This window comes from Petromyzon marinus, chromosome 61 (genome assembly GCF_048934315.1).
Source record: "Petromyzon marinus isolate PM22_M1 ecotype Great Lakes invasive population chromosome 61, UKy_Petmar_22M1.pri1.0, whole genome shotgun sequence".
In the NCBI taxonomy this organism is placed as follows: Eukaryota; Metazoa; Chordata; class Hyperoartia; order Petromyzontiformes; family Petromyzontidae; genus Petromyzon; species Petromyzon marinus.
The window spans coordinates 843,855-866,529 of NC_133727.1; the positions used below are offsets into that span (position 1 = coordinate 843,855).

At 53.3% G+C, this 22,675-nt stretch overlaps 1 protein-coding gene across 1 annotated transcript in view; it reads left to right on the forward strand.

Moving 5' to 3' along the window:
* The window catches only part of LOC116955781 (protein diaphanous homolog 2-like), a 78,389-nt gene that overhangs the window by 2,779 nt on the left and 52,935 nt on the right, over positions 1-22,675 (forward strand). The window contains exons 2-5 of the mRNA XM_076053377.1: positions 15,016-15,189; positions 16,911-17,108; positions 20,606-20,608; positions 22,005-22,312. Of these exons, the coding sequence (XP_075909492.1) occupies positions 15,016-15,189; positions 16,911-17,108; positions 20,606-20,608; positions 22,005-22,312 (683 nt within the window). The remainder of the gene's footprint in view (positions 1-15,015; positions 15,190-16,910; positions 17,109-20,605; positions 20,609-22,004; positions 22,313-22,675) is intronic.

The window sequence follows — 22,675 nt, forward strand, 5'->3', positions numbered from 1 at the left end:
CATCATCATCACCACCGTCAACATTATAGCCATCACAGGTATCACGACCATCAATCATCATCATCACGTCGATGCTCAGGCGTCGTGATCTTGAATCATCGTTCCAACAATGACCATCATCCTAAAATCACAACATCAACAAGACGCCGTCACGACAATCACAATCACTGTGAACTCTGTCGTAATCATGGTGATGATTGCTAAAACAATGATTGTGATGATGATGGCTCTGATGATGATGGCAATTGTAGTGATTTGGGTAGGCCTTCATCCAGCAGTGAATTGATCATCATTGATGATGGTGATGTCACAAATTATAATGATCATGTTGATGATGGATCCATAGTGATGGTGACGACGATGTTGATGTATGTTTAGAATGACCGTTGCCATGACGATGGCTGTGGTGGTAATAACAATGAAGACAAAGTCGCTGGCTATGATCATCTAGGGTCACTTTGACGCGCCGTGCTGATCGCCTCGTGCGTTCGATCGATCATCATGACGAGTGGCAAGTTTAAATGTCGCCTCGGACAAAGATGCCCCGTGTAGCCTTCACGGAATGTTGGGGCAAGTGTAGCAGCACCTGTGAAGGCTACCGGCTCTGTGGCACACGGGGGGGTGGGTGGCCAGCAGCACGACCCCGGCCGCCTTTGTCTTCCCAGTGTCGATGTTCACACGCAGCACCGGGTAACTCATTTGAGGCTGAGTCGACCAGGACCGGTTCAGATAATCGTCACCGGTGGTGTTGGCCGTGAGCGGGAATCGAACTTGGGTCGCCGGGTTCGTAGCGCAGCGTAGACGCTAACCGCTACCGAGCACCCCACTGCAAGATCGCACACACACACACACCTGTTTGTGTTTGTGTACACACACACACCTGTTTGTGTATGTGTACACACACACATACACAAACACGTGTGTGTGTGTTGTGTATACACACACACACAAACACACCTGTTTGTGTGTGTATGTACACACACATACACAAACACGTGTGTGTGTGTTGTGTATACACACACAGGTGTGTGTATACACACACACAAACACCTGTGTGTTTGTGTATATTGCAAGATCGCACACACACACACCTGTGTGTACACACACACAAACACCTGTGTGTACACACACACAAACACGTGGTAGGCATGACGTTTGGACAGCTGGTAATGAAGTAGTTAATATTTTACAGCGCCTGTTTCATAAAACTAGAGTGAGACACCTACACATTTAAACATCATGTACTTGTAAACATGCATTTGTGTGTGTGTGCTCGCCTCGGAAGTGCACCTAGCCTGGCACAAGCGCCGTGGTGACCTCACCGTCACTGAGGAGCGAATGGTGGCTGCTGTTGTTGTTGTGTTCGCTAACAGCACTTGCCCCAAAAGTCTGTTCAGAGCTCTGCGGTTGGGTTGGGGGGATCTTTATCTTGTGTGTGTGTGGAGCGGTGGCGCAAGTGGTTAGTGCAATGTGCCCATTCGCACCTGGCGACTCGCGAGTTCAGTTCCCGCTCACGGCCAACATCGGTTGACGAATATGTGTGTACAGCACATCGGCGGTGGGAAGACAAAGGCGGCCGGGCGTGGTGCTAGGCCCCGCCACTCCCTCTTGCGCTGTGCCGGCCTTCATAGGTGCTGCTCGCTATAACAGCAACCTGCCCTAACAGTCTGTTCTGTGTGTGTGTGTGAATGACATGTGCGTGAGTGTGTTAGCCACTGCTCCTGGTCACTGCAAGGGCCATATTGCAGGGGGGGGGGGGTGGTGAGCGTGGGTCGCCCGCCAAATGTTTTCGAAAGTCCCTACTCGGCCCTCGGTAGTCCACTTTATTCCGTTCGGGGATGATGTTCGGTGGTTACGTTCGTGTGTTGAACTTCTTTTGCACCGTACGGGGGGGGGGAGAACAAAATAAACACAAAGACGGTTAAATGAGCTTGTTCCCAATCGCCTGTGCTTGACACAAACCTTTCGACTGTTTAACCTTAAGCCAAAATAAAAACCCCCCAACAGTTCAGCCCATGCGCGATGGCTTTGGTTTAGTTCCTTATCAGCCACGGCCACTCTTTCTGCGTGGTTTCCAGTTAGTATTCTACTGGGAATGGGGGGGGGGGGAGCGGCGGTGCAGCGGTTAGCACACTGCACTTGGGGACCTGCGGACGGACCTGAGTTCGATCCCTGGTCGTGCCTAACGTCGGTTGCAAGTGATTTCCGGAACCGGTTCTGGGCCTCTCCGCATCACCGACCTGCACTGAGCATTGTGGTGAAGTATGGCCAAAAACCACCCCGTGACCGGCACGGCCAGAGGGGATGCCTTGATCAAGCGGTGGATTGAAAGTGCTGTCAGTTGTCATCGTTATTATTTACGTGACCATGCAGGATCATACTTGGTTATAAGTTTATGGTAAGGGAGACCTAACTACCTCGCCTGGTATACAGAAGGCTGTGGGTTCGGACCCGACCCTGCCACCTGTACATTTGGAGTTTGCGTGTTCTCCCCGTGGTCGCGTGGATTCTTCTCCGTCCACGTTTATAAACATGCCTTTTAGAGCATTTGGCTGCTTCTATACAGTTCCACGTGATGATGATGAGTCACTTGGTGGAGCTATCATTTGTGGCCAGGTCGCTTCTGAAAAAGAGCTACACAGGACCCGGAGAAAAATCCACGCCACCAGCGGGAGCACACGCAAACTCCAAATATGTAGGCGTCAGGGTCGGGATCGACCCCACGACCTCCTGTGTACCGGGCGAGGGAGTTAACATCTGTGGCACCAATTCGTTTACCCCTCTGAAGTGTTTACACAGCGGCGATGGTGCAAACGCTCGGACCGGGCGCGCACCTCCGTAGGCCGCTGTGAGACCATGGGGCTGCTCTGCCGGGGAGGGCGTGCTTCGGCTAGGAGGGCCGGGGTGCCAAGGCCAGGCCTTTTAGCGCTGGTTTGTTCCTACAACCTTTTGGCAATTGTCCTTTGATCAACGTGGCCAGCTTTCCATAGGGCAAGTCCCTAAGTAGCAACGTGACCTTACGCTCAAAGTTTCTATTGCATCGGATAGACGGATGAGCGGACACAAGCAGACGGGCGCAGGACGGAGAGAACGCGCACAAACGCATTTGAAAACTTTATCTGCAAAAGCGCTAAGCATGTAAATGAAACATTGGGACGTGAAATGTCACGACGCCCTCGTTCCCAAGCGGTAATCGCGGGGCGCGGCCGTTCGCTGGCTTAAGCGTCCGCCACCTGGTTAAACGAGCCGGCGGACGAGTCGCACGGAGCCTCCTCCACCTCCTTGGATTAAAATCCCGCGGCGTCGTCGTCATCGTCGTCCGATGTCATTATCCGCCCTGTTCGAGCGACGCCGCCCTGCGGTTAACGCGTCAACCGCAGTGGTCCGAGTTCGCATCCCGGTCGGGGCGAGGGGGGGGGGCGGGGTTTGACTCGGCGCGCAATCGTCTGGCGGAGTGGCCGGATGGTTTGGAGGTCGGGGCGCTGGGCTGACAACCGCTGAAGTGTTGGGGTTTAAACCCAGGCAGGCCGGCCACCTGTGGTTAGACCGGGTTGCCCGGGTGCAGTGAGTTTGATGGTCTCAGCCCAGTCACGACTGCTAATAAAGCCATGAAATTGAATTTCTGCGTTTTACATTTTGATAAATTCCAGCTGCGAGAAGAAGTAACGAAAACTACCGTTGCGCGCTGAACATTGCTCTCTGTCGGCATAGCCGGCGTGACCGGAGGGGCGTGCTGCTTCCGAACATCGACGGGGGCCATTCTACGTGACGGCCGGGCCGTGTGAAGGAGCAGGAGAATGCGGCGCACTTCGACTCCGGCTGTGAAGTGCGTCAGGGCGTGCCGGGCGTGCCGGGCGGTACTGCTGGTTGCCTCTGCACGTGGGAGGAGGAGGCTCTCCCGTGGCTCTGTTGCTACGTGGGGCTGACGTCCAACTCGCAGAACATCGACACATCGATTTATTTAGTTCGTTATAATTTTTTTTTTCACTTTGTGCTCTTAACCGCGTCCAAAGTAACGTGCAAAAAGCATTCGCCAAGTCAAACGCGGCGTCGCGGGTGGGAAAGCGCAGCTCCCACCCCCCCCCCCCCCCCACATTGTGAACCAGATTTCCACTAAAAACCCCATTTCAGGGGGAGGTTTCTCTGTGATGTCTACTTCCGCGGGTCATTCTTCCATGACGGGGGTTGAGGGCGGTGACGTGGCTGAGTGGGGGTGTGTTTGACCCCCCTCCCCCCCCCGGTTTAACACTGTGGGGTTGTGCGTAGATTAACACGTTTTGTGATTTAGCCTTGCGCGATCAGAACGGCGTGAATACCACGTCATTATTATTATGGTACTGGATTCCCAGTCAGTTTCTCATCCAAGTACTGACGAGGCTTAAAACCCCGCTTAGCTTCCTAGATCTGATCTCATTTGTTCAGAACTGCTTGTTATGTTGAGTTTGTTGTCTTTCCCCAGCGCAACCAGTTAGCACGGTTGGCAACGCGTGGTGCGAAAGACGTTCAACGTACGTGCATATGTGATCTGGGGCGCCGGAGTGGCGGGATGTTATCTCCCTCGCCTGGTGTGCAGGAGGTCGTGGGTTTGATCACGACCATGACGCCTGCTTCTGTATGCGGTGTCTCTCTCTCTCTCCCCGTGGTCACGTGGATTTTTCTCCGGGCCCTCCGTTCGTTTTTTTTTTCTTTCCCCTCCGCATTTACGGATGGACGTCGCGCGTTCAGGTTCAGATTTGCCCGCCGCTGTAAACTTCCCCACGCGACGCCAAGCTGCTGCGTTGAGCCGTCGGTTGCGACGGCCAGGTGACTTCTTCGGAAAGAAAACGTGCACGGTGGGCTTTGCCTGGCAAGTAAAGTAAATAATACATTTATTGATTTGCGCGATTTCAAGTTTACAGCTGCTGCTGCAGCGCTACGGTTGCCGCTGCTGGCGGGAATGGCCTCCGCTAGAGCGAGCTCTCGAGAGCCGCCTCTGTAGACCGCCGGGGTAAAACGCCTTCTCTTCTACCTTGCGTCCAAGTCCGAAGAAGTTACAAAACCTCTTTTAGTATCGGAACCGCACCGCCTCCACAGCCCCTCTCCCCCTGCTCCTGCCTCCCGTGTCCCGGTTGGCATCTCGTGATTTTCAGACACCCTGGCAGCGTCGGCCCTTTGAGGCAGGGCCTCGGGCGGAGGCCGAATTCATGGAATTCCTAAATGGTCACCCCGCCCTCTCTGTATTCATAGTCACAAGGCCGGTCTGTCGGTAGGGGAGCTGTGGAAGCGGCGACGCCACCGGCGCGCTGCTGCGCTCTGCACCCCCGGGTGACCCGAGTTCGATTCCCAGCCAATGGGTGGACTGGAGTGGGCACCCCGTTACCCCCCCACCCTACCCCTTTTCACCAACTCTCACTGGCCAATCTTGATTTGAAGCTCTCGTGACTGCAGGAATCCATACTCTTTGGTTCTTTCGGTAAAGCCATCACGTAGGTAGAACAATAATCATAGATCAGGACGTTTCCATCGGAAAACCATAGCAGTTTTTTTCTTGCTGTGGTCATCCCACCTGATGACGATTGCTTGTGTTGCGATCGAAACGTCGTGATCTGTTATTTTTCTACCCACGTGACTTTACCGAAAGAACCAAAGAGTATGTCTCACTGACCAGTGTGGTAAAGTATGGTCAAAACAACCCCCGTGGTTGTAGGGGTGGAGCGGTTTCGCGCGCTGCGCTGTCAACCCGCTGATACGCGAGATCGATTCCCAGCCATGGATGGACTGCAGTGAGCACTCCTTTACCCCCCCCCCCCCACCTCACCAACTCTTACTGACCATTGCGGTGAAGTATGGTCAAAGCAACAACCCCTGTAGCTGTAGGGGTGGATTGGCAGCCTAGCAGGTGGGTACTCCCTTGAACCCATGCTGACCAGCGTGAAGTATGCTCGCACAACCCGCCATGGCTGACACCGCATGGGTAGGCCTTCATACAGCAGTGGATTGGCAAAGGGGCTGTGAATTAGTGGCGTGTCGGCCTACCGTTGGGAATTCGTTTAAACGGCGATGTGGATACTTTAACGTCGCGTCTAAAAGCACATTTTCTTAAGTCTGTTTATTCTTGACCTTCCCTTAATCTTATCTTACAAGGCGCCTTGGGACATTAGTGGAAGGCGCCTTGCAAATAAATGTTTAATTATTATTTTCTTTTCTGTATGCATCGCACGTGTGTTAGTGTGCCAGTCGCTTCTGTTCGTGCAAACAGATTATTTGGTGGTGCCGCTGCTGCGTTGGCAGCGGTGGTGTGCCAGCACAGACATCAAGCGAACACATTGCTCCATAACACCGTGCGTGGCCTTAAAAAGGACAACTATATATTAATAAAGATAGCCAACGTTACGGGCGGAGGACCTTTGCCATGGCACGGAGCCATTGCCCGAAACGTTGCCTTACGATTTAAATGTTTCTTTTTGAGGCCGCACGGCGTTCTTGAGGAATGCGAGTGTGACTCTAGTGTGACTCTAAGAGACCAGTTGCAGTGGCAGAAGTGGGTCGAGGTTCGTGTGTGTCAGTGTGTGTGTCGGTGTGTACGTGTTTGGTGTGTCAGTGTCTATAAGTGAGTGTGTGTAGAATGTAGATGATGATTCCTCTGAAAGAGTGAAGCTGAGCGAGCATCAAGTTGCCCACGCCTCCTGTGCCACAGCACGTGATGGTGGTGGTGGTGGCGGCGAAAGTTTATATTTTTTAACCGAGGCATCGATATTCTCCACGGATCGCTCCCACGCAAGCTATCACGAGATCCCAAACCCCGGAGCGTCGTTGCAGTCAACAGAGTTAAACAAACTCGTCTTCACTGCCCTTCTGTTGGATGGCCTACTTGCGTTTAAAAAAAAATTGACTTTATTCCTAAAAGTTATATTTTGTCATTCCCCCCTCCCCCTCAATGTACCCCGATCGCGCTGACTGCGTCACATCACTTGGTCGAAGATTCCATTTGGAAATGCCGCATATCAGTGCAATGCCTTCTTGTATCCGTCGGCCGGTTTATATTATGCGAGGCAGCATGGCCCGCGGAAGCGGATACCACAGAGCTACCTCTTGAGGTCCCTTCAAGTGACGTCTGGTTCCCACAGTAGGGGGCAGCACTTGCTCTGCCACAGCGCACAATGTTTGTCGGATGACGGCCGAGCCGATATTTACTTTCTCGGAGCTGCAAGGTAGACACATTGATTGCGGATTAAGTGATGATTTGTTTTTTGCAGTCCTCGGTTGCAGGGCTGAGACAATCAACTTGTCACTGTGCTTGAGAGCCCGGTTTAAATCTGGATTGAAAACTCATTGCTTTAGAACCGACTCGCACGGTCGGCTACGTACGGTGCGAAAGAAGTTCAACATAACACTGTACATACAATCGCAGGCAGCGGCTGAAACCTGGACTCGAACCCAGGTTCTCGGCGGTGCCGCCGGCTCAGTGGCTCAGCAGCGTCTCTGCCGTGTGAGCCGCTCTGGTTTGTTATTTTTATTTTCCCCGCTTTTCCGTTGGCCGGCAAAAAAGTTTAGGTGCAAAGTCGCCCGCGCTCCGTCTCATCCGTTTTCAATTTGTGTTTTCAAACGGGCGCGGCGTCGGCACGCGATTGGCCGGCGCGTCGTAAACGCGCGCGCGCGCACGCACGCGCAGCACACCTGGCGCGCTCCCACCTCTCTGCACGTCCCGGCGGTGACGGAGTTTTTCGAACGTCGCCCGCCGCCGCCGCCGTCGCCGCCGTGAGTCTCTCTCCCCTCGTGCCTGCGGTAAACTCGTCCCCGCGTCGCGCTTCCCGACCCGGTGTTTGTCCCTCGTTCGCGTAACGTGGACCCCCCCTCCTCCTCCCCCCCCGCACGAACAGCACGGGCCACGGCGTTGGCAGGGGTGCGCTCCGAAACGGCGCGGATTTTACCGCCATCGCCGCCGTAGACAGAACGGTGACACCAGCAGCAGCTCGCTCCTGGCCGATGCGCGATTCACGGCGTCGGCAACATTCGCCGGTAAAAGATCCCCACCTTGTTGTGGGGTGGCACCCATTGTATCTTGCGATAGGAATGTGGAAATTCCACATGCCTACGATTCATATGGTTATCGGATTTAAAAATCAGGTGTCATGTTTTGATCCAGTGTTCTCAAAAACATACGGATGCAAAATACTTTTTTCATAAATACCCCAAAAAGAGTTCAACATTTGTGTTTTCTTCCTCCCCATTCAGAATTAATTTTATTCGAGTTGGATTTGTTCCAAGTGTGCTTCTTCCTAACCCTTCTTAGAACATCGTTGTCCTTTACAACGAATCTCCGTCTGTCAGTCAGCCCCACGGGCTCTAGATGAGTGGTTCTTCTTAGCTTGGGGTGCACGCACCCCCTGGGGGTGCGAGATGCCCTTTCTGGGAACCAAAGGAGTGCAGGCTGCTGCAGTAAAGGTTAAGAACCACTGCCAGAGACGAACACAGCCCATAGACTAACATAGCCCATAGACTAACACAGCCCATAGACAAACACAGCCCATAGACTAACATAGCCCATAGACTACCACAGCCCATAGACTAACACAGCCCATAGACTAACACAGCCCATAGACTAACATAGCCCATAGACTAACATAGCCGATAGACTAACACAGCCCATAGACTAACACAGCCCATAGACTAACATAGCCCATAGACTAACACAGCCCATAGACTAACATAGCCCATAGACTAACAGCCCATAGATTAAGACAGCCCATAGACTAACATAGCCCATAGACTAACACAGCCCATAGACTAGCACAGCCCATAGACTAACACAGCCCATAGACTAACACAGCCCATAGACTAACACAGCCTATAGACTAACAGCCCATAGACTAACATAGCCCATAGACTAACACAGCCCATAGACTAGCACAGCCCATAGGGCATAGACTAACATAGCCCATAGACTAACACAGCCCATAGACAAACATAGCCCATAGACTAACATAGCCCATAGACTAACACAGCCCATAGACAAACATAGCCCATAGACTAACACAGCCCATAGACTAACACAGCCCATAGACAACATAGTGTATAAAGTTGTTGTTGTCGTTGTGGTGTTTTTGTGAATGAACGCGACTTGAGGCATCAGCCGTCGTAACCGGCGGCCGTGTCCTGCTCCTTAAGCCCTGCACGGCACATTGGCGCTCGTTCGACGCGGTGTCGAGCGTGCGGCTGAGTCAGAGTCCCAAGTCCACGAGTTCAGATCTCGGTCAGCGACTCATCATCATCAGTCACTCAGTCATTGTTGTCGTTATCACGATCATCGAATAATCATCATCGTCGTCGTTATACCGTCATTGTGGTCATTATCACGATCGCAATCATCGAATAATCATCATTGTCGTCATTATCACAATCACCATTATTATAAGCGTCGAATGAGCATTATCGTCATCATCCAATCTTTGTGTTCATTATGATCATCATAATGGTCGAATAATCATCATCATCGTTATACAGTCATCTTCCTGATGACGACCGCTTGTGTTGCGATCGAAAAGTCGTATTTTTTGTTATTTTTTGTTATTTTCTTTGAACGTACCTCCGTGACTTCACCGAAAGACCCAAAGAATAGTATCAGAAGCGTCGAATAATCATCATCATCTTTCTACAGTCATTGTGGTCATTGTCACGATCATCATAATCATCATCATCGTTTTACAGTCATTGTGGTCATTGTCACGATCATCATCATAATCATCAGCAGCATCCAGTCATTGTTGTAATTTCCGTGATCGTCATAATTATCAGTATATAAATATTAATCATTGTCAACCAATGATCATAATCATTGTCATTTAAACCGCATACGCAATATTCATCGTCATATTCTTTCGTATTATCCATAATCGAGGTTATTTGGGTTGAATGGCGTGAATATCAATGTGTTGTTAAACCCGCCACCACCCAACGCAGCCGTATAGTACGGTTTGTCCCGTCAACAGAACGTGCCAATTAGTTACTGGTTGAGCTAAACCATATGGGTTGAAGGGTATTGGCATATTCCTTTTGCCCAATTAATTAAATCACTACACGCTCTCACTTGAACGATTACCCGCCTCTTCAAGGAGTCCGAGGCATAGGTCTGAACATTTTATAACTTTTTACCGGGTGCTGCGGGGAGGGGGGGGGTCCTTATTTTGCTGCACGTTTGATTTTATTTCTCAAGTCCGTACGGTGGAAGTGAAACCAGCCGTCCCCGTGTCCGCCCACACTCCGCGATTTGTTTTTGCTCCGTTGAAGGCTCCAGTCCTGCGAGGAGCTCGCACACAGCGCGATAACGTCGACACGCGCGGAGCAAAGGTGGAAACAAAGGTGCCCCATATAGCCTCGATAGGCTGTTGGGGCAAGTGCTGTTAGCGAGCACCTATAAAGGCCGGCACGGCACACGAGGGGGTGGGTGGGTGGCCAGGACCACGCCAGACCGCCTTTGTCTCCCCAGTGCGTGCACACGCACAAACACACGCACAGCCACGCACACACGCACGCACACACACACGCGCACGTACACGGAGTCATTCTGTTGTGTTCTCAGGTCACGCCCCGTGTGGTTTGGCACGATGTCCGACGTTTCGCTTCTGCGTGCTGGGAGCTTCTTCGGGAACAATTTTTTTGTTATTGTTGTGTGACCCAATCGGAGGCTGGTCTATCGGTTTGTTATTGTCACGAGAAGCGAGCAGACCAGTCGGTCAGTCCCTCTTTGTCCAGAGACCGATTTGATTGCCGAAGAAGGCCCCGGCACGTGGGGGCGAAACGTCGGACGTCAACGCGGTAACTGACCCGAGAGAGCGCGCCTGACGCGCAGAGGGCGCCCCACGTGCCGGGCAGCCACGTTACCTCTTTGTTACGGGCACAACGGTGGCCCGAGAGCGCGCACGTGATGCCGTGCCCTCCCACGCTCCTCTCACCACCCCCCCCCCCCCCCCCCCGAGGCGATTTCTACGACCCGCCGTGGGTTCTCTTGCCGCCTCGTAGGTGACCCGGCTCAGCTCGGAGGTCAAGAGACGCCGGGAGCCCGGCAGGCACCGCCTGAGAGTCCTCGATTCCAATCCGAGTTTCAGCCGGCGCAGTCAACAGGGTTCGAATTTTAGCTTCCACCACGGCGTTCCGGGGCCCTGGTTGGAGCGACCTGGTTACCACAAATCAAAGCTCGACGAAGTGGCTCATCATCATCGTCGTCACGTGGAAATTTACAGCGGTCAAACAAACGCGTGACGTGTTGATTCTGAATGCGGAGTGGAAAACCAGAAGACCCGGAGAAAAATCCACGCGACCATGGGTAGAGGGAGAGAGAGAGATGCGCAAACTCCAAATATACAGCAGCAGCAGCAGGCATCGTAGGGGTCGGGATCAAACCCACGACCTCCTGCACACCAGGCGAGGTAGTCAACATCTCCACCGGTGCGCCCAACATACAAGAGCAAAACTATTAATTGGCGATGACGATGCCTCCGCTGCTGCGAAGGCACTGGCCGGTGCACGAGCGCGGCCAACAAAATCAAAACTCGACGCGTTCGACGAATAGCGCTGCCCTTAAAAAAAATCACAACGAAACGATGGTCCACGAAGGACGACGTTTCCAGCGCTGACAACAACAACAACAACACCAAGAACAAAGTAGCGTCCACTACTTTATTGTTGCAGGAGGTCACGGCGGTTGAACCCACCGCGCGCTATGACCGCGCGAGATCCGTCGCTCGCGATTCTTGCGCGTCGCCGCTGCACCGCGCGCGCGGGCGAGCTGGAGCCTCTGCGGGTTTTACGATGTTGTCGTTACACCTCCGCAAACCTTGAGGGTCTGCAAAAATCCGTAATAGGAGGCGGGAAGGAGAGAGAGAGAGGCTTCTTGGATTGTTCCGTGTGAAGCGCGGCCTTGTGGATGGGGCCGGCCGCCGAGGCTACGGAACCCACGCGTGTCGTCTTCCCCATCGCGATTTGGGTATTCGTCCTGCCGCTGTCAATGTCCACGTGCTGATTGAGGCACTTGGTTGGGCTGTCTTTCGTGATGGCCGGGTCGCTTCTGATAAAGAGAAATTCAGCTCGGTGGGGGCCTTACACCTGGCGACGTGAGAAGAAGAGTTTAGTTGAGATGAAAGGTAGCTAGCCCTCGCTCTGTGTGCAGTGGTAGTGGGCGCATTCCAAAAGGAATAGGGCATACAAAGCGAAACCGCACGAGGAGACAGCTGCCTGCCGAGTAGCGTACACACACAGTACACACACAGTACACACAAAGTACACACACACAGTACACACACAGTACACACACACAGTACACACACAATACACACAGTACACACACACAGTACACATACAGTACACACACACAGTACACACACACAGTACACACAGTATGCACACACAGCACACACAGTACACACACACAGTATACACACAATACAAACAGTACACACACACAGTATACACACAATACAAACAGTACACACACACAGTACACACACACACAGTACACACACACAGTACGCACACACACAGTACACACACACACACACAGTACACACACAGTACACACACATAGTACACACATTAAACACACACAGTACACACAGTACACACACACACAGTACACACACACACAGTACACACACACACAGTACGCACAGTGCTGCCCTACGTCTGCATCTCATTGAATTCAAATCGCATATGATAGCGAATTTTGGGTGCGAATATCTTAGCCGCATAAACATCGCGAAATCACGCAAACCGGACCGGCGTAGAGCAAGGCGAACCTAGGCACCTGGGTTCGACTGGTGACTGTGGCGACTTTTCTGTGTGGACGTTCTCCCTCTGTTCCATTCGCGTTTTCTCCGGGGCCTCTGCTTTCCTCCCACAGCCTAAACAATCCTGCGCAGTTGTACCTGGCCTTGGCCAAACATCCCAGTGATGCAAAACTACTGCACGTTTCACCTGCAAAATGGCTCAAGCGTCGTACGCGGATTGTAAATGTTGTGGCTTTACTCTCCAACACACAAGCGGTGTAGTGCTGTACTAGTGACGAATGTTCTGTGTTACGTGACAAACCTTACTAATTACATTTACGCGATCTCGCCCAAAATAAACCTGTTGTTTACTCAATTGGTGTTACACAGAGGAGCAGCATCGCCCCCTGGTGCAAAAACTTACCAACAACAACAACAACATATCTGTACAGTGGTACCTCGGAGATCGAACTTAATTCGTTCCAAAACCGTGTTCGAACACCGAATTGTTCGAACACCGAATAAATTTTCCCCATAAGAATGAATGGCAATAGCATTAATTGGTTCCCCACCCAAGGATGCTCCTATTATGGGCCATTTTTACACAAAGTTTACAATATTAAAATACAGTACAGTACATAAAAGCATACAAAAAACAAGCAACACAGTTATAATTAATAGAATAAATGAACATTGAACTTCGCTTTGCCTGTAGTAAGGAGAGTGGGTGGCTTGAGTGGAAGGTGTTGAGGAGGGGAGGAGGAGGTGTCAGTGTTGCTTGGAAGGGGAGTCCCCCTCCATAAACACGTTGGGTAACTGCCCTTCTGGGGTTTTTTCTTTGCCTTTTGTCGAGCACGAACTGTGATTCACTTGAGGGCCTTTTTACTAAAAACTGATCGAGAGAGGATTGTTTCTGCCTCTGTTTTAAGATGTTTCTGAAATGTCTCAATGCATTATCATGATAAAAATCGCCTGCTCTGCTGGTTACTGCGTTCTGTATATTTTTCTACTAAATTGTGTAACTCAGCCCATTTTGCCACCTTTGAAAAAGGGCCTTAGTGTAGAGTTTTTTAAAGTTGGAAATTACCTGTTGGTCTATGGGCTGGATGAGAGGAGTCGTGTTGGGGGGCAGGAACTTTACAGTGATAAAGGACGAGAGAGCTACGCGTAAACTGGGTCATTCGCCTTTGTCTCGGTCGCCCTGGTTACGCATCTCGGTCGCCCTGGCTACGCGTCTCGGTCGCCCTGGCTACGCGTCTCGGTCGCCCTGGTTACGCGTCTCGGTCGCCCTGGTTACGCGTCTCGGTCGCCCTGGTTACGCGTCTCGGTCGCTCTGGCTACGCGTCTCGGTCGCCCTGGTTACGCGTCTCGGTCGCCCTGGCTACGCGTCTCGGCCCAAACTGTTTTTTCCAGTTGTTCGACCTCCGAATTTTTGTTCGATGTCCGGGGCAAAAAATGGTCGAAAATTTTGTTCGATCACCGAATTGTTCGAGTTCTGGGGCGTTCGATCTCCGAGGTGCCACTGTATCTTGAAACAAAATGCAGTCGATCATCGATTATTATCTGATCATAACGGTAGAGAGATGATGAGGGCGCTTGTGGTGAACATTGGTGATCATCGTCGTCATAACGGTAGAGAGATATATATTATTAGCTCTTTCGGTAAAGTTACGTTGAAGGGAAACAATAAAATATATACAAAACAATAAAAAAATATCACGACGTTTCGACCATAACACAAACGGTCGTCATCAGGTGTGAAAAAACCAACGGCAAGAAACATTTGAAAGAAGTGGCGGTCTGCATTTCTTTATTTTTAAGCGGTGTATTTATTTATAAAAAACGTTAGCGCCACGCGCAGCGATTTGGCAGTTTATTTAGAAGGACTAGTCCATCTATGTTCTGAAAAGAGGAGGGGGGAGACGAAAAATTAATGTATGCTGTCTGAAAGCCACCGTAAGCGTGAACAATCAATTAAGACCTGAAATGGTTTATCAAATCCTTCCAATGATTGCTAAAGCCAGAATCCATCTTCTCGGTTGAAATTGTCTCTGTGCTTGTATATGTGGATAGCCTCATGAACGAATCTCTCATGGTAGCCAGATGGCGCTTGTGGTGCACATCGGTGATCATCGTCGTCATAACGGTAGGGAGATAATGAGGGCGCCTGTGGTGAACATCGGTGATCATCGTCGTCATAACGGTAGAGAGATGATGACGTGGTAAAACGGCGATGGTCGTCACAACGGCACCTGTGAATGGCGTCTTCGTGCAGATGGACTTCATGAGGCCGGGCGCGAGGCGCGAGCGCCCCAACTCGGTGCGCTTCGCCGGGGGCGGCGGGGCCCCCGTCGAGATGTCGGACCCCGTCCTGGCATCGCCCTCCGCCGTCCTCGCCTCCTCCAACCTCTCCGAGAAGGAGATCCAGCCGCTCTTCGAGAAGATGATGGTAAGCCGGCACGCGTGCCGTGAACCGGGGGGGGGGGGGCGGCTGGCCGGTCGCCGCCGGGTACACGGCGGTGGGGGGGGTCCTTCCGAGCGTTGCGGTGGACGGTCGCGGCCTCCCGTGGCCGCCGGGGCGACGCGAGGGGGCGGTGGCGGAGTCGCGACGGGCCCCCCCCCTCCCCCCCCCCCCCCGAGTGCAGCTGTAAGTGCTGTGATACGCGTGGAATTGTCTTTGCACTGTTCGCCTTTTGCCGTTTTCTGGTCTAACACCGGTGAGACTGGGCCGTGAAGAAGGCCGCTGTCTCTGGTCTAGGCCAATCGGCTTCAAAGACAACGCATCATGTGTTAGCCGAGCCACGTGTTTGTTGACATGTTCACACCACAGTTACTGTGTGGTTAAGGCAGTAACTTGATTCCTTGCAAAAAGGTTTCTTATTTGGTGTTTTGAACATCTTCACACCTCTCCCGTTGTATTGCCAGGAAAGGTGAAGCCTACTCGTGTGTTTTTTCATACGTTCGTGTTTTTGCTCATCAATTTGAAATCATTAATCATCAATCGGAATCTTTGTTTAGACCGCTTGAGGAATCCGACGAACTACGAGGATATTGTTTTGTCACCGACGTCCAATCGGGGGGTGGGGGGGTGGGGGGTCACAGCAACGTCACAACAACAAACGCAGACACGACCCAGTGACAAACTATAGGAAATGTAAACGAATTGCTAGAAATTTAAATGGACAATTTTTATTTTACCGGGTGAAGCCCCCTACACCAGGGGCCATGCTCTCCACCACCATATAAAATACGAAGGTCTCCCCCCTCCCCCCCCCCCGTGTAGCCTTTAACAGGCTGTTGGGGCAAGTGCTGTTAGCGAGCAGCGCCTATGCAGGCCGGCACGGCACACGAGGGGGTGGGTGGCCATGTGGTGGGGTGGCAGGGTGGGACACGGCAGGGTGTGTGTATGTTGAAATTTTTTCGCACCATACGTAGCCATCTGTATTAATTGGTGGTGGTGGTGGTGACGGTGGTGGTGACGGTGACGGTGGTGGTGGTGACGGTGGTGGTGGTGGTGACAATGGTGGCAGTGGTGACGGTGGTCATGGTGACGATGGTGGTGGTGGTGACGGTGGTTGTGGTGATGATGGTGGTGGTGGTGACGGTGGTCGTGGTGATGATGGTGACGGCGGTGGTGGTGGTGGTGACGGTGGTGGTGGTGACGGTGGTGGTGGTGACAATGGTGGTGATGGTAATGGTGGTGATGATGGTGGTGGTGACGATGGTGGTGGTGGTCGTGGTGACGATGGTGGTGAAGGTAATGGTGGTGACAATGTTGGCGGTGGTGACGGTGGTCGTGGTGACGATGGCGGTGGTGACGGTGGTGACGGTGGTGACGGTGGTGGTGGTGACAACGGTGGTGATGGTAACGGTGGTGATGATGGTTGTTGGTGACGGTGGTGGTAGTGACAATGGTGGCGGTGGTGACGGTGGTCGTGGTGACGATGGTGGTGGTGGTGACGGTGGTGGTGGTGACGATGGTGGTGACGGTGACGGTGGTGGTGGTGGTGACGGTGGTGGTGGTGGTGGTGACGGTGGTGGTAGTGACGGTGGTGGTGGTGACTGTGGTGGTGGTGACGATAGTGGTGACAGTGACGGTGGTGGCGGTGACGGTGGTGGTGGTGGTAACGGTGGTGGTGGTGGTGACGGTGGTGGTGGTGCGTGCCGCAGGAGGACCTCAACCTGAGTGAGGCTATGAAGGCGCCGCTGCGGGAGAAGGATCTGTGCACCAAGCGTGAGATGGTCGTCCGCTACGTGGGCAACTCGTCCAAGTCGGTGAGTCGCCCCGAGCACGAGCGCTTGCTGGGGATGGCGTTAGTGGGTGAGTCGGTGTGTGTGTTAGTGCGTGAGTCGGTGTGTGTGTGTGTGTGTTAGTGGGTGAGTCGGTGTGTGTGTGTGTTAGTGGGTGAGTCGGTGTGTGTGTGTGTGTGTTAGTGGGTGAGTCGGTGTGTGTGTGTGTGTGTTAGTGGGTGAGTCGGTGCGTGTGTGTGTGTGTTAGTGCGTGAGTCGGTGTGTGTGTGTGTGTGTGTTAGTGGGTGAGTCGGTGTGTGCGTTAGTGGGTGAGTCGGTGTGTGTGTGTGTTAGTGGGTGAGTCGGTGTGTGTGTGTGTGTTAGTGCGTGAGTCGGTGTGTGTGTGTTAGTGGGTGAGTCGGTGTGTGTGTGTTAGTGGGTGAGTCGTTGTGTGTGTGTTAGTGGGTGAGTCGGTGTGTGTGTGTGTGTTAGTGGGTGAGTCGGTGTGTGTGTGTGTTAGTGCGTGAGTCGGTGTGTGTGTGTGTGTTAGTGGGTGAGTCGGTGTGTGTGTGTTAGTGGGTGAGTCGGTGTGTGTGTGTTAGTGGGTGAGTCGGTGTGTGTGTGTTAGTGGGTGAGTCGGTGTGTGTGTGTGTTAGTGGGTGAGTTGTTGTGTGTGTGTTAGTGGGTGAGTCGGTGTGTGTGTGTGTTAGTGGGTGAGTCGGTGTGTGTGTGTGTTAGTGCGTGAGTCGGTGTGTGTGTGTTAGTGCGTGAGTCGGTGTGTGTGTGTGTTAGTGGGTGAGTCGGTGTGTGTGTGTGTGTGTTAGTGGGTGAGTCGGTGTGTGTGTGTGTGTGTTAGTGGGTGAGTCGGTGCGTGTGTGTGTGTGTTAGTGCGTGAGTCGGTGTGTGTGTGTGTGTGTGTTAGTGGGTGAGTCGGTGTGTGCGTTAGTGGGTGAGTCGGTGTGTGTGTGTGTTAGTGGGTGAGTCGGTGTGTGTGTGTGTGTTAGTGCGTGAGTCGGTGTGTGTGTGTTAGTGGGTGAGTCGGTGTGTGTGTGTTAGTGGGTGAGTCGTTGTGTGTGTGTTAGTGGGTGAGTCGGTGTGTGTGTGTGTGTTAGTGGGTGAGTCGGTGTGTGTGTGTGTTAGTGCGTGAGTCGGTGTGTGTGTGTGTGTTAGTGGGTGAGTCGGTGTGTGTGTGTTAGTGGGTGAGTCGGTGTGTGTGTGTTAGTGGGTGAGTCGGTGTGTGTGTGTTAGTGGGTGAGTCGGTGTGTGTGTGTGTTAGTGGGTGAGTTGTTGTGTGTGTGTTAGTGGGTGAGTCGGTGTGTGTGTGTGTTAGTGGGTGAGTCGGTGTGTGTGTGTGTTAGTGCGTGAGTCGGTGTGTGTGTGTTAGTGCGTGAGTCGGTGTGTGTGTGTGTTAGTGGGTGAGTCGGTGTGTGTGTGTTAGTGGGTGAGTCGGTGTGTGTGTGTTAGTGGGTGAGTCGGTGTGTGTGTGTGTGTTAGTGAGTCGGTGTGTGTGTGTGTTAGTGGGTGAGTCGGTGTGTGTGTGTGTGTGTGTTAGTGCGTGAGTCGGTGTGTGTGTGTGTTAGTGCGTGTGTGTTAGTGGGTGAGTCGGTGTGTGTGTTAGTGCGTGAGTCGGTGTGTGTGTGTGTTAGTGGGTGAGTCGGTATGTGTGTTAGTGCGTGAGTCGGTGTGTGTGTGTGTGTGTTAGTGGGTGAGTCGGTGTGTGTTAGTGGGTGAGTCGGTGTGTGTGTGTGTTAGTGGGTGAGTCGGTGTGTGTGTGTGTTAGTGGGTGAGTCGGTGCGTGTGTGTTAGTGGGTGAGTCGGTGCGTGTGTGTTAGTGGGTGAGTCGGTGTGTGTGTGTTAGTGGGTGAGTCGGTGTGTGTATGTTAGTGGGTGAGTCGGTGTGTGTGCGAGTGTGTGACTGATTCGACTGATTCGGATCTCACTCCGAATCAGTCGAGCGGCAATATCTTTTCATTGGTTGCGTAACGCTGTGTGGAAGCTACCTGGTCTGTCGCTCCCTTCTCTACACTTGCGAAACGTGGACCTCCCTAATGGAGCATCTTCGCCGGTTAGAAACATTTAGGCTGGCCTGCCTACGATCCATCCTGGGTTTGACCAGACTGGATTGTGTGAGGAGCTCACAAATCCTTGAAAGATCTGGGCAAGGTCCCATCGGTGAGCTCCTCCGGCGGGCAAGGCTGCGATGGCTGGGTCATGTAGCCCGCATGCCCAGCTACCGCGGGCCGAAACAGCTTTTGTTCGGCCGGATTGAGTGGGCTAAGCGGGCGCGGCACGGGCTAGAGAAGAGATGGAGTGATGTGGTACAGGAGGACGTGGAGCTGAGTGGACTTGCCGATGACTGGTACCAGCGGTGTCAAGATCGGCCTCTGTGGAGGAGGCTCGTGAGGGACGCTACTGGGCAGTTGGAGGCAGTCGCCCTCCAACAACAACGGAGGGCGGAGGAGCGACGGTCACAACAACAAGCGGAGCGCCGTGTGGCTAAAGCACGGCAGGTTGGCACAGTAGGGGGCACAGGTGGTGCATCAGCCAGTCATCTCACTCAGTCGACCCGTGGCACCTGGGTCTGCCCCGTGACCTCCTGCCAGCGGGCGTTCGACACTTCACGTGGCCTCAGGGTGCACATAGCCTGGCACAAGCGTCGTGGTGATGTCACCGCCACTTAGTGGCGAATGGCGGTTGTTGTTGTTGAGTGTGTGAGTGGCGGTATTTGCCCACACGTAGCGCGACGACTCAATTTGACCGTTTGACCGACTTCAAGCGACCGTCTCTGCCATCCGGTGGTGACCGATGGCAGAGACGGTGTGTGTGTGTGTGTTAGTGTGTGAGTCGGTGTGTGAGTGTGAGTGGGTGAGTCGGCGTGTGAGTGTGAGTGTGTTAGTGTGTGAGTCGGTGTGTGTGTGTGTGTGCGTTTTAGTGTGTGAGTCGGTGTGTGAGTGTGTGAGTGGGTGAGTCGGCGTGTGTGTGTGTGAGTGGGTGAGTCGGCGTGTGAGTGTGAGTGGGTGAGTCGGCGTGTGAGTGTGTGTGTTAGTGTGTGAGTCGGTGTGTGTGTGTTTTAGTGTGTGAGTCGGTGTGTTAGTGGGTGAGTCGGTGTGTGTGTTTGTGTTAGTGTGTGAGTCGGTGTGTGTTAGTGTGTGAGTCGGTGTGTGTGTGTGAGTGGGTGAGTCGGCGTGTGAGTGGGTGAGTGTGAGTGGGTGAGTGTGAGTGGGTGAGTGTGAGTGGGTGAGTGTGAGTGGGTGAGTGTGAGTGGGTGAGTGGGTGAGTGTGTGTGTGAGTGTATGTGGGTGAGTGTGTGTGTGAGTGGGTGAGTGTGAGTGGGTGAGTGTGTGTGTGAGTGGGTGAGTGTGAGTGGGTGAGTGTGTGTGTGTGTGAGTGGGTGAGTGTGTGTGTGAGTGGGTGAGTGTGTGTGTGAGTGGCAGAGTCGGTCGCTCGAAGTTGTCATCGTCATACCCCCCGCGACGACCCGGCCCTACGACAGGCGGCTTGCGAACCTCGACTGACTTCCCGTCGCTGTGATTCTTAACGATCCCTGCACCCCCCTCCGCCCCCCTTGTCTGCGTTGTGTCGTTCCCGATGCCGTCCCCGCCTGCTCCCGCTCGCCCCGCGCTCTCCTCCGGCAGCTGGTGAGTCCGCGTGTACACGCCGCACGTCCGCCTTCGCGTAACAACCGGTTTGGGAACTTTCTCCAATCCCCCTCGGCCCATCGTCAAACATCCGCTCTGCCTCGGCACTTTCCCCCGCCCCTGTCCCCGTCAGCCGCGTGTTGACGCCCGCAGCGTTGACTACCTCGCCTGGTCTACAGGAGGCCGTGGGTTCGACCACGTCCCTGACGCCTGCTGCTGTATATTGGGTGGGGAGCGATAGTGTAACGGTTAGCGCGCTGTGCTATGAACCTGGCGACCCGGGTTCGATTCCCGCTCACGGCCAACACCAGTGACGGTTATCTGAACCGGTCCCGGGCCTCCCCTAGGTCGACTCAGCCTCAAATGAGTACCTGGTGCGGTGTGTAAACATTGCCACTAGGGAGACAAAGGCGGTCGGGCGTGGTGCTGGCCACCCACCCCCTCGTGTACCATTCCAGCCTTCATAGGTGCTCGCTAACAGCACTTGCCCCTACAGTCTGTTAAGGCTATATGGGGATCTTTGTCTCTTTGTATATTTGGAGTGTGTGTGTCTCTCTCTCCGTGGTCGCGTGGATTTTTTCTCCGGGTCCTCCGGTTTTTCCCTCCACGTTTAGAATGGACGTCGCACATTCAGATTATTTTGGCTGCTGTAAATGTGCACGTGATGATGATGATTATAAGCCACTTCGTTGAGCTATCATTTGCGATGGCCAGGTGGCTTCTGAAAAAGTAATATTTAAAAAACTTTTTTTAAAACACGCTTTTATGAAATGTACTGGTAATGGCAGAACTCCACGACTCCAGGAAGTGGCCTCGAAGCTTGCCACAACGTAAGGGGGACCGTGGCCAATTACAGCCAACGTCAGTTCACCGTGGAAACATAACATATAAAAAAGAATGTTTCAAAATATATATTTTTATGATAGAATCTAGTATTGTCATCAGTATGACATAAGTATACCAAGTTTACAGTCGATACCACATTGGGAAGTGGGTTCAACTTGAGTTACAAGACTTGAGGATACAACAACGACAGACAGAGCGAGTTAATAGAAAGCATGTAAAAAGAGCTACGTAACTCGGTGTCGGTACGTACGTTCAACTAATTTCGCACCGTACGTAGCCAACCGTGTTAATCCGAGGTGCAGGGGGGGGAAGGACAACAAACTGAACACAAACAGCAGTTCTCGAGCAGCACTTGCCCCAAGCGGTCTGTGTAGGCTACACGGGGGATCTTTGTCTGTGCGTGCGTAAGCGGTAGTGTCGCGGTCGGCGCGCTACGCTACGAACCTGGCGACCCGGGTTCGATTCCCGCTCACGGCCAACACCGGTGACGATGATCTAAACCGGTCATTGGCCTCCCCTAGGTCGACTCGGCCTCAAATGAGTACCCGGTGCGGTGTGTGAACATCGCCACTGGGGAGACAAAGGCGACCGGGCGTGGTGTTGGCCACCCACCCCCCCGCCGTGCCGTGCCGGCCTTCATAGGTGCTCGCTCACGGCACTCGCCCCAACAGTCCGTTCAGGCTACGCGGGGGATCTTTGTCTTTATTTTGCGTGCGTGCAGGGCGTGCGTTCGAGCGAGGAGAGCGCGCTGTGCTCCTCGCAGGAGTACGTCTACGGCCTCAAGACGAGCCTCAACGACGAGAAGCTGCTCACGTGCCTCGAGTCGCTGCGAGTCTCGCTCAACAGCAATCCCGTCAGGTGCTGTGCGCACGCGTGGGGACCGGTGGCGCAGCGGTCAGCGCGCTGCGCTACGAACCCGGCGAGCCGAGTTCAGTTCCCGCTCGCAGCCATCGACAGTGACGATTTTCTGAACGAGTCATGGGCCTCCCCTAGGTCGACTCAGCCCCTCAAATGATGACTTGGTTAGGTGTGGAAACATCGCCACTGGGGAGACAAAGGCGGCCGGGCGTGGTGCTGGCCACCCCCGCCCTCGTGCGCCGTACCGGCCTTCATAGGTGCTACTCGCTAACAGCACTTGCCCCAACAGTCTGTTAAGGTTATACGGGGGGTCTTTGTCTTTCGTGGAGCGGTGGATTAGTGGTTAGCGCACTGCACCACAAA